The sequence below is a fragment of the Musa acuminata genome, chromosome BXJ1-4 (assembly GCF_036884655.1).
Source record: "Musa acuminata AAA Group cultivar baxijiao chromosome BXJ1-4, Cavendish_Baxijiao_AAA, whole genome shotgun sequence".
In the NCBI taxonomy this organism is placed as follows: Eukaryota; Viridiplantae; Streptophyta; class Magnoliopsida; order Zingiberales; family Musaceae; genus Musa; species Musa acuminata.
The window spans coordinates 9,028,972-9,042,998 of record NC_088330.1 but is presented as its reverse complement, the minus strand read 5'-3'; the positions used below and the strand labels follow the sequence as shown (position 1 = coordinate 9,042,998).

The following is a 14,027-nucleotide window of genomic DNA, read 5'->3' as shown; positions in this document are numbered from 1 at the left end:
TATGAACTAGTGTAACACTCAAATATAACACAAGCTACACTCAAATGTAACTAAGGTATTTTTATCAAACCAATCTAAATTTCTTCGTAACTACTAATACATAATTTTAAAATATTTATTTTTTTAATTATGATTTTAGGATGAATAAATTTTTAAATAGATATTTTTGAGTTGTAGCTCGTTAAATTTTTATCAAATCATTCTAAACTTTTTTAGAATTACTAGAGTGAGATAATAATATATTTAATTTTTTTTATTTTTTTATAAATTTAAGATGATTAAATTTTGAAATATAATATTTTTGGATTGAATTTATGATCAAATAAAATTCAAGCTTAATAATATGATTATAACTTAGTGTACTCTTTAAACTTCTTTGGAACTACTAGGATGAGATGTAATAATATGTTTAGTTTTATTTGTATATAAATTTAGGATCTAAAAAATGAAGTCAAATCTAGTGAAATGATAATAACTATCATTTTATGATTTTATTAAAAATATTTTAGTCAAAATAAAAAATCCCTTAGTAAAAATCAAATATGAGGTGCCATCTTGTAAAAGTCCATGGATATGAGTTTTTTTTCGATAAATTATATTATTTTTAATTATATAAATATTTTCTAACATATAAATATTACATATATATATAAGTATGATTAATCTCCATCAGTTAATTATTATTATTTAAAAATTTAAATAATTTTTATTCTATTTAAGTAAATTATTAAATTATATAACATGAGATGCATTTGAGGTATTTTACATATTTTAAGCTAAATTAGATAATACTAACTATACTTAATTGTTAGCAATACAAGTTTCTTAGATTGATATTGGTAGGAGGATTCTATTTGACGGATATTAATATTTTGAGTATGCATATGCTATATCAAAAATTGTAACCATAAATGGATTATTTTAACATTTTAAAAAACATAGATATGTAAAGAAAAAAAAAACAAATTACATGTATCTATAAATACTCCTTGATATTTCTATCTATCCTCTAAATCTAAGTTAAGCACACACATTGTTGTAAAATTCAAAAACTTGAAGATACATGAGGAAACATATAATTAATGAAAGTAATAAATGATATTCTATGTATTTAATATTTAAAGAGAATAATGATCGCTAATACTGATTTGAGTTTATTAGACATGAAAGATGTAAACATTTAGAGGACAAGAGGGATATGCATGTAATATTAAAGTTTGTAGGGGCAAATATGCCATTTAGGAAATTGCGAAAGGATAAATATGTAAAACCAAAAAAAAAATACTAATACGTGGTTCGGGATCGGTCCGGGTCCAGCTCCCGGTTCCGGTACGTGCGAACCCAGGTCACGAAGCAATTGCCCTAGTTGTGAGTACACCCGTCTCTCTCTCTCTCTCTCTCTCTCTCCCGTGGCGTCCGCACAGAGAAGACGGGGCTGAACTCCTCACAGTGCCTCCTCCCTATCTCTCTCAGGTTCGTCTCTCTTCTTCTTCTTCTTCTATATCCTGATCTGTATCTCGATCCCTCTATAATCATGTTCTATTTAGATCTCAAAGCTTAGGTCGAAGACGGAAGAACCGTGGAGAAACTCATATTTCTCCACATATCTTCTGCTGTGGTTTGGGTGTTATTGGCGCTTGATACACTAGGGATTTTAAAAAGGTGCATCTTTAGGTCTGGGTGGTGGTCCTGCTTAGTTTTGCCCTTGTCGTGTAATCCTGATCTGTGTCTCTATATCTCTATAATCATCTTTCGTTCAGTTTTTTCAAATATTAGATTGAAGACGGAAGAAGCGTAAAGGGACTCCTTTTTCTCCGCATCTTTGTCTCTTTTGTTGTTCTGGTTTTGAAATTTGATGTAACTGGGAATTCAGAGAAGTTACATTTCTAGGGTTGAGTGGTAATCTGCTAGACATTTTCCCGTGGAAGTTTTAACTCTTCCATGCGGACTGCAATGTATCTGAAAACACTGGCAGAAATCTTTCTGAGGTAAATAGTCGTCGATTGGAGTTGAGTAACACAATCTAACTTCAAAAAGAACTTGGATTTGGTTATCTGTTGGGGAAGGTTTGTGCTTTCTTGACCGAGAATGAAGCACGCAGAACTATTCCAAAAGAATCATTTGGCAATAAACAATGTTATTTGGAGTTTTGATTGGCTAATTCTCCAAGTATTAAGAAATTTTTGTCTGCTTGTTTGCCTTAGCCATTTTCCTTCAAATTCTTTTGAATATTATGGCTAAGATATGTATCTTGTCATGGTGGATCTGTGTTACGTTCTCATACCTAAGAATAAGTTCTCTCTGTTATGATCTATACTCTGAGCCTAAATTTGTGTAAGAATAATATTTTTATTGTCTTATCGCAGCCCTTGATTGTCAAAAATTGAAATTCATTAAGTAAAAAAAATCTCGACCATTGCGTGTTTCACTAGTGGGTTTCTCTACTGTTTCTTCTCTCCAAATCAACTGCCATTCTTGCCTGAGGTATTTGTCTATCCATTTTTACTTTTGGATGCAGTCAAGTAAAGATAATTTTAGTGACCATATATTCTAAAATCGGCAGAGAAGTCTAAATCTAGGAACAGCCTGATACTTCAGTTCTGTGTCACTAAAGTTCTTCAACTTCACATTTAGTTATCCTTGATTCTAGTACTAAAACAACACTAGGCTATTTCTTTAGACTCTTTAAATGAGGAGAGGTTAAACAATAACTCGAATTCTCTCAGTATATTGGAAGTCCTAATCCACAGTAAAGATGACATCTGTGCAACCCTCAAATAAAGTATCAGCTCTTTATGGTGTACTTTGTAGGAATCAATTTGTGTTTTGTGTGATCCGCATAGTTTGAATATGATATTATGATATGTCATACAAATTAGTATTTGTTTTACAGGGTAAAAACTGATGCAGTAAACATTATCATTTAGATTTTACCAACGTGGTCAGCACTCCTTTGTTGTCTCCAAAATTGTTTCCTTAAGAACTTCATCTATCATTTCCTTTGGTTGTGGATTCATTTCACTTCCTGCTTATTTTATTTCTTACTGTCTACTTCCCCCTTTTTCTTCATCTCCCTGTTTCCTCGCTTTGTTGATTTTTCATGGATTTCATCCAATTTGGTCCCTAGAACAAGCAAATCTCTCGCAGATTATCTTTTGGATCTCACTTCCCAGTTTCACATCACTAGAAAGATCGTCCTGAAACAAGGTATTCATTTGTCTCTTCCTAATTGAGATTTTGACCCCATGTGATATATTTGGGCCCCTGCTGAGCTAAAGAGCTCTTTGATTACAATTTATGCAGTTATTCTTCCTTTTCATTGCCATGTTTTTGTGCTTCTTGAGTTTGTGCAGACTAGGGCTTGGGAGTTCGATTGACGGTGGAATTGGGGTGATCCCATCCTTTGTTTCTTCCTGATTGAGTGTGTGTTTCAGAAATCCTCAATTTGGAGGATTAATTGGGAGTAGTTGTTGGAGGGGTCATTGGATTATGGGCAGCAGTGAGGCTGATGCATCTGCCAAGGCTCCAAAGGCATCCACAGCTCAGGTACTCAGATGTCATCCTTGTAGTCTAAGACTCTAAAATTTCTATTTTGTCTGTTTGGGCTGTTGTTTGCTGGAAAAAACAGCTTTTTTTCTCGAGTGTTCTTGTTTTAGGAACAAACTCCTGCCACTAGCTCCACCCCTGCTGTGACTGTTTACCCAGACTGGTCGACCTTTCAGGTGTTGCTGTATTTCTATGGACGAACTCTTTCATCTTTTCGTCATAAATGTTCTTGCTAGTTGATTATTTATATGCTTTGGGGAACTTATCAAGTCCTTGTTTCTCACTCTATTAGGCATATTCACCGATTCCACCACATGGTTTCTTCCATTCTCCGGTGGGATCGAGTCCCCAGCCTCATCCTTACATGTGGGGACCTCAGGTGCTTTTTATTATTGATTTATTTAAAGGATTGTGTTTTTGGGATTTGTTCAAATGTTTGTCTTTCTCCAGGACAGGCAGGTTCTCGATGCATCTATTGTTGTTTGGACATTTTAAAAGAAGAAATCAGTGAAACATTGAGAAAAAAATTATAGTAGAAAACTTTCCTTTTTAGTCCATTTTAATAGCAGTTATGATGGTAGTCATTTGAATACATTGTTATGTTAACATCACGTGAACTAGATGGTCATAAAGTCTGTGAAATTGTTTTAGTGTCTTGTCAACAGGTAAATTATACACTAAGCACTGCTAAATATTCATCACATATTATTTTGAAAATTGCATATGTTGTAGAATGGTTAGATTTGGCTATTCACAAGCGAAACAATACCAGTGTTGAAAGTTTGAAACGATGAAGAAAGCAGAGAAGAACAGTAATATACTGGATCATTCTCTCCCTACAAGAAATGTCTAAAGTGAAATTTGTGGTGGACTGCACATGTCCTATATTTGCTAAAGCATTTATTTGTGGATTTTAGATGTCGTTTTTATGCTGGAACTTCTTCACAAAATTTTCCACTGCTTGTAACATTACTAACCATCTTCATGAAGTGGCCATTAGGTCAATACATTTCATTGTGACATCTATATTATTCAACATGTGAGCAAACTTTCATATCCAACCTTTTGTTTGCAGCACCTTATGCCACCATATGGAACTCCGCCACCTCCGTACGTAATGTATCCTCCTGGAGGGTTATATTCTCATCCATCTATTCCTCCTGTATGTTTTTTTAAATCAAACCTAGCTGTAATCTATCTCATGCAAATTCTCTTTTCCTAGATGCAATTTTTTTGCTTCTTATCATTCTGCAAATATTGAACAGGGGGCACATCCTTTTAGCCCTTATGCTATGGCTTCTCCGAGCAGCAACATTGAGGCTTCTGTGAGTTATTTGCTGCACCAAACAAACCTTATTATATATTTGAAATAATCAAATTGATTATGATGTATTATATCTCTAGGGAACTGCTCCTGGAGTGGACATTGATGGTAAGTCATCTGTAGGTAAGGAAAGAAGTCCCCTGAAAAGATCCAAAGGAAGTTTAGGTAGTTTAAATATGATTACAGGGAAGAACAACAGCGAGCCAGGTAAATTATCAGGGCAACCAGCCAATGGAGCCTTCTCTCAGAGGTATATCAAAAATAGGTTTGATTGTCATCATTTTATTTACTACATTTAGGACGACACTGTTTGCAAAATATATGTCATCCCTTTTCTAAAAGAACTGATTTTTTGTAGTGGTGAAAGTGGAAGTGAGAGTTCAAGTGAAGGGAGTGATGCCAATTCTCAGAATGTGAGCATCTCTTTCCTTTCCTTTTGTGGGCTTTCTTTCTTTAGTTGTCATCTAATATCACGGTAATAGGAATCTCTTGGTGCTATGGATGTCATTTTTTACCCTTTTTGCAAATGCCTCATTGTATCTTCTCATTCTTCCCTATCGTGCCTAAATTGATTTGCTTACTCATAGTCACTAAGCGCTTCTACTATGACATGAAGTAGTTTTTGGTTTCTATAAGAAGTTAGTCTGCATTTTAGGACTTCAAGTGACACTAGGAGAACATAAAAGGACTTTCCATCATATCTTTGGTTATATTTTCTGTTGTCTGTGTTATTTTGGTTGATATTTTGAATGGAGAACGAGGTAAGTTAATGTTGTGTCATGCCACATGTCTGTTGTCTTCTATGATATTTGAATGTGCATAGGCAGCTGTAATTTATGGTTCGGAATGTTGGGCAGTTGGTAAATTGCATGTACAAAAATTAGTGATGGGAAGATGAGGATGTTGAGATGGTTGTGAAAATACTAGAATAGAATAAGAAACATTTACATTTATAAACAATTAATTATAGGTTCAATTGGGGATACATTGATGAAAAAATATTTAAAATGGTGCAGATGGACAGACACAGTTAGAGGAGGTGAAATAATTATGAGTAGTGTTGTGAGTTTGTGAGAGGTAGAAATACCTAAGAAAACTTTATTAAAAACCATGAAAAATGATTTGATGTCTTAGTTTGACTAGATATACTATCCTCGATAAAGGTAATTGGTGGAACAGGATTTGTGCTTTATGGTTCAAGTTAGATCTTAGGAGATTATATCTACAAATGCAAAAATAAGAATGTTGAGATGTGTGGAGTTAATAGAAAAAGAGTAGAAAATTTTACATCTGTGAACATTGAGGTGTAGGTCCAATCAAGGATAAATTGAGGAAAATTAACTCAAGATGATGAATCATATTCGAAGAGAAATTATAGATGCATTACTTGGATGAGATGAATTTAATGATTGATTAGTATAATGAGCCAAGATAGAGGAATACTTATGTATACTTTATTAAAAACCATAAAATGTTTTGTTGTTCTTAGTTTGAGTAGCGATATTGCCCCCAACTGAGTTCAATGGCAGAAGAAGACCCATATATCCAACTTCTAATAGTCAAATAGTTTTTGCATTATGACTTATTGTTGTCATATCATATTGGTTTTTTTTCTAGGATACAAAATTTGTCATTTCATCCTTTATTTAAGTTTTGATCAAAATGGAGAAGAAGATACTTGCTTTAAGGGAAGAAATAACATAATGACATATACAAGTAATGCAATTTTGTTCGGACCGGTGATTTAAAAGGCGCTAGGCGTCAAAAGACGCTAAGGTCCAAAAATGCCCGAGGTGCTAGGCGCTTGCCCGAGCGAAGCGAGACGCTAAAATATAAAAATATATAATACAATTAATAAATATAATTATTTAAAATTAATAATTTCAAATAAACCTAACAATATTAACAGTATACAATATATTGTTAACAATATACAGAAGGAGAAGAAGAAAGAGTGTAAGGGGGTGCTGACCGCTGACTGAGAAAAGAGGAAGCGACAACGGTAGCGGGAGCCGGAGTGGGAGAGTAAGGAGGCAGCGGGAGTGTAAGGAGGCAGTGGCAGCAGGAGCGGCGAGCGGTGACAGCGGTTGCGAGCAGCGGGCGCGGGAGCGACAGCGACAACGAGCAGGGTTAGGGTTGGGCAGCGACAGCTAATATCGGTTTTAATTGGTTCAATTGAACCAACTAACCACCGGAGATCGAACCAGACCTAAAATCTTGGTTCAATTGCCTGGTTTAACCCAGGCGCTTGCCCGAAGCGCCCAGGCGATGCCTCTTTGAAACGCGCCGCCTGGAAGTTTAGCGAGGCGCTCGGGCCTCGCTTCGCCTCGCCCGAGCGCCTAGGCGAGTGCTCGAGCGCCTTTTTAAATCACTGGTTCGGACCGGATGTATTGTCCATATTTATCTGTCCAGGCATAAATCAACAATGCACACTCCCCAATTTTCGGCGGTTCACATGCGGTATGGTGCTTACCACTTGTTCCAGGCCCACAGTCCTGGTAATGAGTTTGGACCAGGCAGTAAGCCTGTTTTCTTTGTTTTTTGTGTTGGTGGTATTCCTCTCATCAACCTTGTCTGCCATGAGGACCTCCTCATCTTCCTCGGCTGCAGCCTCTTCATCTTGCTTGGGTGTGGTCTCCTCCTCATCTTCCTTGGTTAACATCTCCTCATTTTCCTTGGTCGCCGTTGGCTCCTCCACCACCACCTCCTCTACTTCTCTGTTTTTTCTGCCACCTTCTCCCCTCTTCTCCTTTGCCTCCTCTCCTCTTCCTTCTATACTTCTCTTCTTTTCTTCTCCCTTATGGTACCATGGTACATAACAGCATACCACAAGTCAGTATGTTCATTCATACTAGAACCATAGCGGTGCAGCCAATGACTACCATAGGTCCGCTACCCAAAATTGCAATCCTCGACATGTATCTGATGTTTGAAGAAAGAAGTACATGCATATGAGGTTTATTTAATGATAGACAATGAAACAGATTGATAGAATGCTGATGTTATTATAGGAGAGCATTATTTTTCTTGCAGAAGCACATACATATAAATCCGTGTGAAAATTTGTGCTATGGCTTCTTGATTTTATGATGCTAATTATTGGCCATGATGTGCATTGAGATGAAATTTCATGCTTAGTGGAAAAAAAAATGTAAATCATACATGCGCATCAGAGATTGATGTGCAATATCTATATTTTGATCTGCGAAAAGTATGATTATTCTCTTCATTTTTTTCAATAAAATTTTAATTAATTGTGATCTGATGTTACTTGTACTACACATATTCCCCGAGTTCTTGACGCATTGATAGAAAGTTCACTTGGACTTTGTTCAGTTATTTTTCTTTACTCTAATCGATATTGAGGAAATAATTGTTTGCACTTGCAAAGATGAATGAATTTCAGGTTTCTGTTTTGTTGAAGCCTAAGCATTCATTTCATTTATGTTGTGCAGGATTCACATCCAAAGACAACCGGTGGGCATGAATCTCTTGGTGGTTGGTGAATTCAAATATATTTTTGCTTGTGTTATTATTATTAAGTATGCCGACTTCCAATTTTTACGAACTGCAGCAGAGGCATCCCAGAGTGGTTCTCAGAATGGTGTTACTCGAACTCCATCACAGGCAATGCTGAGTCATCCGATGTCTATGGTGCCTATGCCAGCAACTGCACCAGGGGCAGTTGCTGGTCCTACCACAAACTTAAATATAGGGATGGACTACTGGGGTGCTCCAAGCTCATCACCTATACCAATGCATGGTAAGATTCCTGCAACTGCAGTTGGAGGAGCTGCTGTGCCTGGTGCTCCTAGTGATATTTGGTTGCAGGTTTTCCCTTAGCTCCATCTTTTTTATTATTAAACTGTTTCAAGCTTCTTCGGAAATGTTGAAGTTTTTATTGCTCCAGAAGCTAGAGATATTTTGTTCGGCATGTTGTTTCTGTTAACAATTTTGGTGATATTTAGGATGAAAGGGAACTTAAAAGGCAGAGACGAAAGCAATCTAACCGGGAATCTGCACGTAGATCCAGATTACGTAAGCAGGTACATGTCTGGCTTATGAAGATATAATTTTTTTTATAGTAAATAATTCCAGATTATAGCAATCTAACGATTATTTGTTTTACAAGTACTAAATAACTCTTCCAGTTGTTGAAGATAAAGTATCATTAGTGTTTGATGATTCACAGGCAGAGTACGAGGAGCTGGCTCAACGCGCTGAGGCTTTGAGAGAGGATAATGCTTCCTTGAGGGCAGAGCTGACCAGGATCAACAAGGATTATGAGCATCTTCTTTCTCAGAACACGTTGCTTAAGGTGACGAGCCTTTTCTTCCTCTGATACTCTCCTCAACTCGCCCATGTTATATGTGTTTTTGCATGTACCGATTACTGACCAACCATGCAGGAGAAGCTTGGAGAAGCAAAGCAAGGTACGGAAGACCAAACTCTCGACAGAAAAGAACAACATTCTGGAGATGGCCCCAGCAGGAACTTGGATACCGAGGTGCAAACAACGGAAACAGAGCAAGTGCGGAGTGGCGTGTAGGACTCACCTGCTTGAGATTGGAGCCTAACCCTAAACGACCTGGCACGCAGATTACATAGTATGATTAATATCTGAATATTATAGCTGTTGCTGTTGATTGGAAGTAGGTTGACTTGTGTCAATATCGACCACTTTAGCCTTGGTTTTTGTATTGAGCACTGTCTTGCTTTTAAATAGTCATTAATTGAGCAGATATAGGGTGCACAAACCCAATTTCATCTGCTGTCAAGGCATGGCTAGTGACTTCTCACAGTTGCCTATTAATATGCTGTGTATGGCTAACCTTTGATTGGATGTATTGATTGACGAGCAATCAACTATTGTTAATACACTAATCTCAACTGTTTATCTCATTGTTGATTATTAATCTGTATCGGATTATTTCAGCTGCTTGCCAATCTGATAAGAGGTTCATATGGTGGTGTGTGTTGCTACTTTTAGCTAATATATGTATATATAGCTGCTTAAAATTTTGGTGGTCACCGAGGAGATTTAAATGATTTTGATTTAATTAGGAATAATACAGAACCAATATATATTACCTCAAGCTTCCAAACCGTAATCTCTCATCTGGTCATTAATATTTGGTATCATCCGTGTCATTTTAAAAAATAATAAAAAAAATCAATCCTTATCATATGGTATTTGCTTATATCGGTCCTTAGTCGGACCCGTAAGACTTGTGTGTATCAACCGGTATTTAGGATCAATTTATCTTAAATACTTATTGTTAGATTATTTTTGCAACCATTACAAGGAAACATGCAAAGGTTGAAAGTTGTGAGCATTGTAAAATCATTAGCATGTTTTTTTTTCTTTAAATCATCAACTATCTCAATTGGAGCAAGATAAATGATTTATAAAGTGATATATGTTTAGATCTATGTTGATTGAGTATCAATGCCAGTGTCACCCTTTACCGTAATGTTGACTTATTTAAAATGGATAATTCCTCGTGAGCTCTAGATAGACAAATGATATCTAATAATTAGAAAGATAATGATGGTGAATGATATGGGTTGAGTTGAAATCAACACGACCCAAATCGATAGTGTTCAGAGCATTTCGAGTCAACAATAGGTTGGTCAACGACATACGTATTGGTCAAAATCCAAGATAAATAAATTACGATATGCTATGATGCCTCAACAAGTCCAAAAATCCAAGATAAATAAATTACGATATGCTATGATGCCTCAACAAGTCCGAGCTAAACTAACGTAGCTAACTATAGCTCACGTTTGATCTAAGTGGAACAACTTGACAAATAGCATCAAAAGGGGTTAATTGTCTCATCTCGACTTTAAAACCACCCCATCACCGTCAAACAAACTATGATGACATGACTCATATCAGAACAACGAATAATTTTCACAATAATAAATTCAAAAGTTCACTCTTTGAGCCCTATCCCAACCCTAAACATTTTCACTCACTCGCCCTCTTTCTTGAAGCTTACATCCTCTCACTCTCATCAAACAAGATTGAAATCATGACCTTCATCTTCTCTCGTCAACTAGAAAGATCCATATCTGCATAATGACATGAAGCATGAAAAAAACATGTCGATCTTTGACACACACAAGCAAAATGCTTCCCTCTCTTGTGTTTTTTTTTAGAAAGAACCGAAAAATTAGCGAACATTAATTGTTGACCGCCTCTCATTTTATGTTCATATTCCAACATCGATGAGCGGTGTCTAACAACAACAATAACAATACACGAGATGAGATAATTAGTGTCACAGGCAGTTTTATTGGTAGATAAACCAAGCGAAAAGAAAGAACATCATTTGAATATCTAAGCAATTAGATGCGACATGATCTATAATTTTATTTTCTTAATAACAGAAATAAAAAAATTTCACACATTGGATCATTATTATTATTATTATCATCATCATCATCATTATTATTTTGTTATTGTTGTCAGTATAGTAGCACTGTGTGAAGCAATGCTACATAATGCACATTAATGGCCTAGCTTGATGTTGACATGAGAAGTGGGAATTTTCTATGGATAAGGATTAGAAACTTGCTTTCCGATCTTTGAATCAAAGTCCTATCCTTCATTGCCTACCAATTGCATAAAAGGCAAACATTGCCTACTCTAAAAGTTATCCATTTCTTAAGGAAGATATATGGCCACGTGGTAATTTGTTTACCACTTTTTTAAGAACAAAAAAAAATGTCTTGGCAAACAATTTTAATGTATATGTATCAAATTAGGGAAGCTAAAATGGCATTCAATTTTTCTTCTAGAAAAAAGATTTTTACACTCTATCAATTTACATATTATTAATCTTATCTACACATAAGATGGATTTATTTATTTAAGTTTAAAAATATAGAAAAGAAAAGAAAATATATTATGATTTTAGAAACATAGTGAATTTTAAAGGGCACTATTGCATATTAAAACTTATTTATCATATAAATAGCCATTTCTACAACAATCAACTTCAAATTTTAAAGGGATAAATACAAAAAAATCAAACATATAAACATGCAAGTTTTCCTTTATGATTAGCTTATCACTACACATGCAAATTCATGAGGTGATGATGACATGGATTCCACATGGGTCATAAATTCATAGATTCCACATTGACATCAACACTACAGAACACATATTCACAACGTATATATATTGTATATGTGTACGTACATGAAGCATTGGTTGCAGATGAACAATCACAAAAACTAAGAACAATTTATGATCATATACAGCACTGACAGATATCTGTTGCAATCATAATAATGATTGAAACATCTGTTGCTTCAAACTCCCCAAACAAAATTGTTTTGGCTATAAAGTGAGAACTAAGGCTAAAGTCATGCTTCCTGCATGAAAAGGAAATCACATCCTTTTCTTACAGAACACTGATGTTGAAAGTGATTGAATTGTTTGTCCATGTTGCGTGGCTTCAACATGGCCATAACGTTGTCCAAATAATAGTAAATACAATGAGGCTTTTACATACCAAACATATTATATGTATCCCTCCAAATATTTAGACCATAATTATTCATTTATTTATTCGAACATTTATGTCACTCCTGTTAGTAGTATTCATCAAAAAAATTCAGGTTATATCATTAATTAATTAATTGTGGTGAGTAGTGAGTTTCAAAAAACATTTAAAATAAAAACCTTTAATATTTCATTAAATACTTAAATTAAAAAATATAATAAATATATAGATAATTTTAAAAGATATTTATATCCAATAAGTATGGGGGCTATAGAGGAGAGGAGAGGAGGGGAAATTCCATCGAGACCATCTCCTTCTCCATCGCCAAGGTCGCCGAGGACGATAGGAGGGAGACGTGACGAAGGAAGACAGAGCTTATTATAAAATAAAATAAAAATAAAAATATTTTACGGGAATAAATCAAACTGAGGGGTTTTTTTTTTGTAAAATTAAAAATTAAAAAAAAAATAAATAAAACTTTGGATTTTTTTTAAGAATTTGCTTATTATAAAATAAAATGATAAGAACATGACAAGGAAAAAGAAAGCTACAGATATTTAATATTATTTTAACAAGAAACACTAACCAGTGGTCCATCTCGCGTCATCGCCCCCATCTGAAAATTTTGAGAGACAGCAGGAGGTGGGGAATGAGACTCGGATTTCTCCGCTTCTTTTTCCACCCTCGATTCTTCCTTAAAGCTCAGGAAAAGAAGAAGAAGAAGAAAAGACTGCCGAAAGGTCCGCGGCATGGAGGAGAACAGCACCTGACCGCGGGAGGGGAAGGGGAGGCGCGGACGATGACGCGGTCGGTGTCAGCTTAGACCCACGAATCGGCGGTCGGGCAAAAGCTCGAACATCTCGCGTGCATTCCGCGTCGCTTCGTTACGCAACGACGAGACGAACGAAACCACCCCACCCCGCGCGATGGTTTGGGGTTGCGTGCGCTGCGCTCCCATCTCACTCTCTCTGTCGTTTTCCGCCGTTGTATATTCCAAAGCTTAGTGTTTCGCACGTTTCAGATTCGTGAATCGATCACTTTCTCGCACGTACGACACTGCAGAGGGTAATGAGTATTTTTTTTTGGAGGTTTTATTGGATGAATTTTCGAACTGATTTTTTTATTTAAAAAATATTATTTTAGTTATTTAAATCATGATAATACGAGTAATTGTTGGTGATCTATATTTAATTTTAAGAAAAACCTTTTATTTATGTATACAATTTGGTATATTATACATGTATCCCTTTAAATATGTATACTTCAAATACCTAAAATGTTTGACAAACTAATATAGAATATTTTTAGAGTACTGATAATTAGAGTTTTATCATCATAGTATCGACGGTCAAGTCCATGATTTTTTTTAGTTTTATAGGGAAATAAATGTAAGACTTCAAATTAATTCGGCAAACATAAAAAAATCATTTACTCTAGACAGATATAGATATAAATTTATTTTTAAAAAGTCATGTATTTTTTTCTCGAGTGATTTTTTTTAATTATCCTTTTTTAGCTTTTTAAATAAGATGTCTATAGTTTTTTTTCTTTCATTCTCTCTTTTTCATCTAATAATCTAAATGTCTCTCGTTATCGTTATCTTTTCATTTACATGCATTGTCGATTGTTGCCTT

General features: G+C 35.3%; 1 protein-coding gene and 1 long non-coding RNA gene across 7 annotated transcripts; one reads left to right on the top strand and one right to left on the bottom strand.

The window, feature by feature from the left end:
• The first annotated feature begins 1,314 nt into the window (after nucleotides 1–1,314).
• LOC103981204 (bZIP transcription factor 1-B) lies at nucleotides 1,315–9,772 on the top strand. Of its 6 annotated transcripts, none has more exons than XM_065164974.1 (14): nucleotides 1,315–1,473; nucleotides 3,354–3,546; nucleotides 3,657–3,722; nucleotides 3,839–3,925; nucleotides 4,622–4,708; nucleotides 4,812–4,871; nucleotides 4,951–4,978; nucleotides 5,057–5,120; nucleotides 5,229–5,283; nucleotides 8,326–8,368; nucleotides 8,445–8,701; nucleotides 8,839–8,916; nucleotides 9,063–9,188; nucleotides 9,279–9,772. In XM_065164974.1, exons 2-14 carry the CDS (start codon nucleotides 3,490–3,492, stop codon nucleotides 9,417–9,419), a joined length of 1,149 nt encoding a protein of 382 aa, XP_065021046.1. In that variant the 5' UTR covers nucleotides 1,315–1,473; nucleotides 3,354–3,489; the 3' UTR covers nucleotides 9,420–9,772. The 6 variants fall into 6 exon arrangements, with proteins under 6 accessions (XP_065021046.1, XP_065021038.1, XP_065021030.1 ...); XM_065164941.1 differs by adding an exon at nucleotides 3,148–3,207 and having other exon boundaries at nucleotides 1,402–1,473; nucleotides 4,951–5,120; XM_065164966.1 differs by having other exon boundaries at nucleotides 4,951–5,120; nucleotides 8,326–8,347; nucleotides 8,448–8,701.
• A 926-nt stretch (nucleotides 9,773–10,698) lies between these two features.
• On the bottom strand, nucleotides 10,699–13,382 carry LOC135645977 (uncharacterized). Its single transcript, XR_010498932.1, has 2 exons — nucleotides 12,980–13,382; nucleotides 10,699–10,951 (listed from the first exon to the last, which is right to left on the bottom strand). It is a non-coding gene; the product is annotated as an uncharacterized LOC135645977 (long non-coding RNA).
• Between the last annotated feature and the right edge of the window lie 645 nt (nucleotides 13,383–14,027).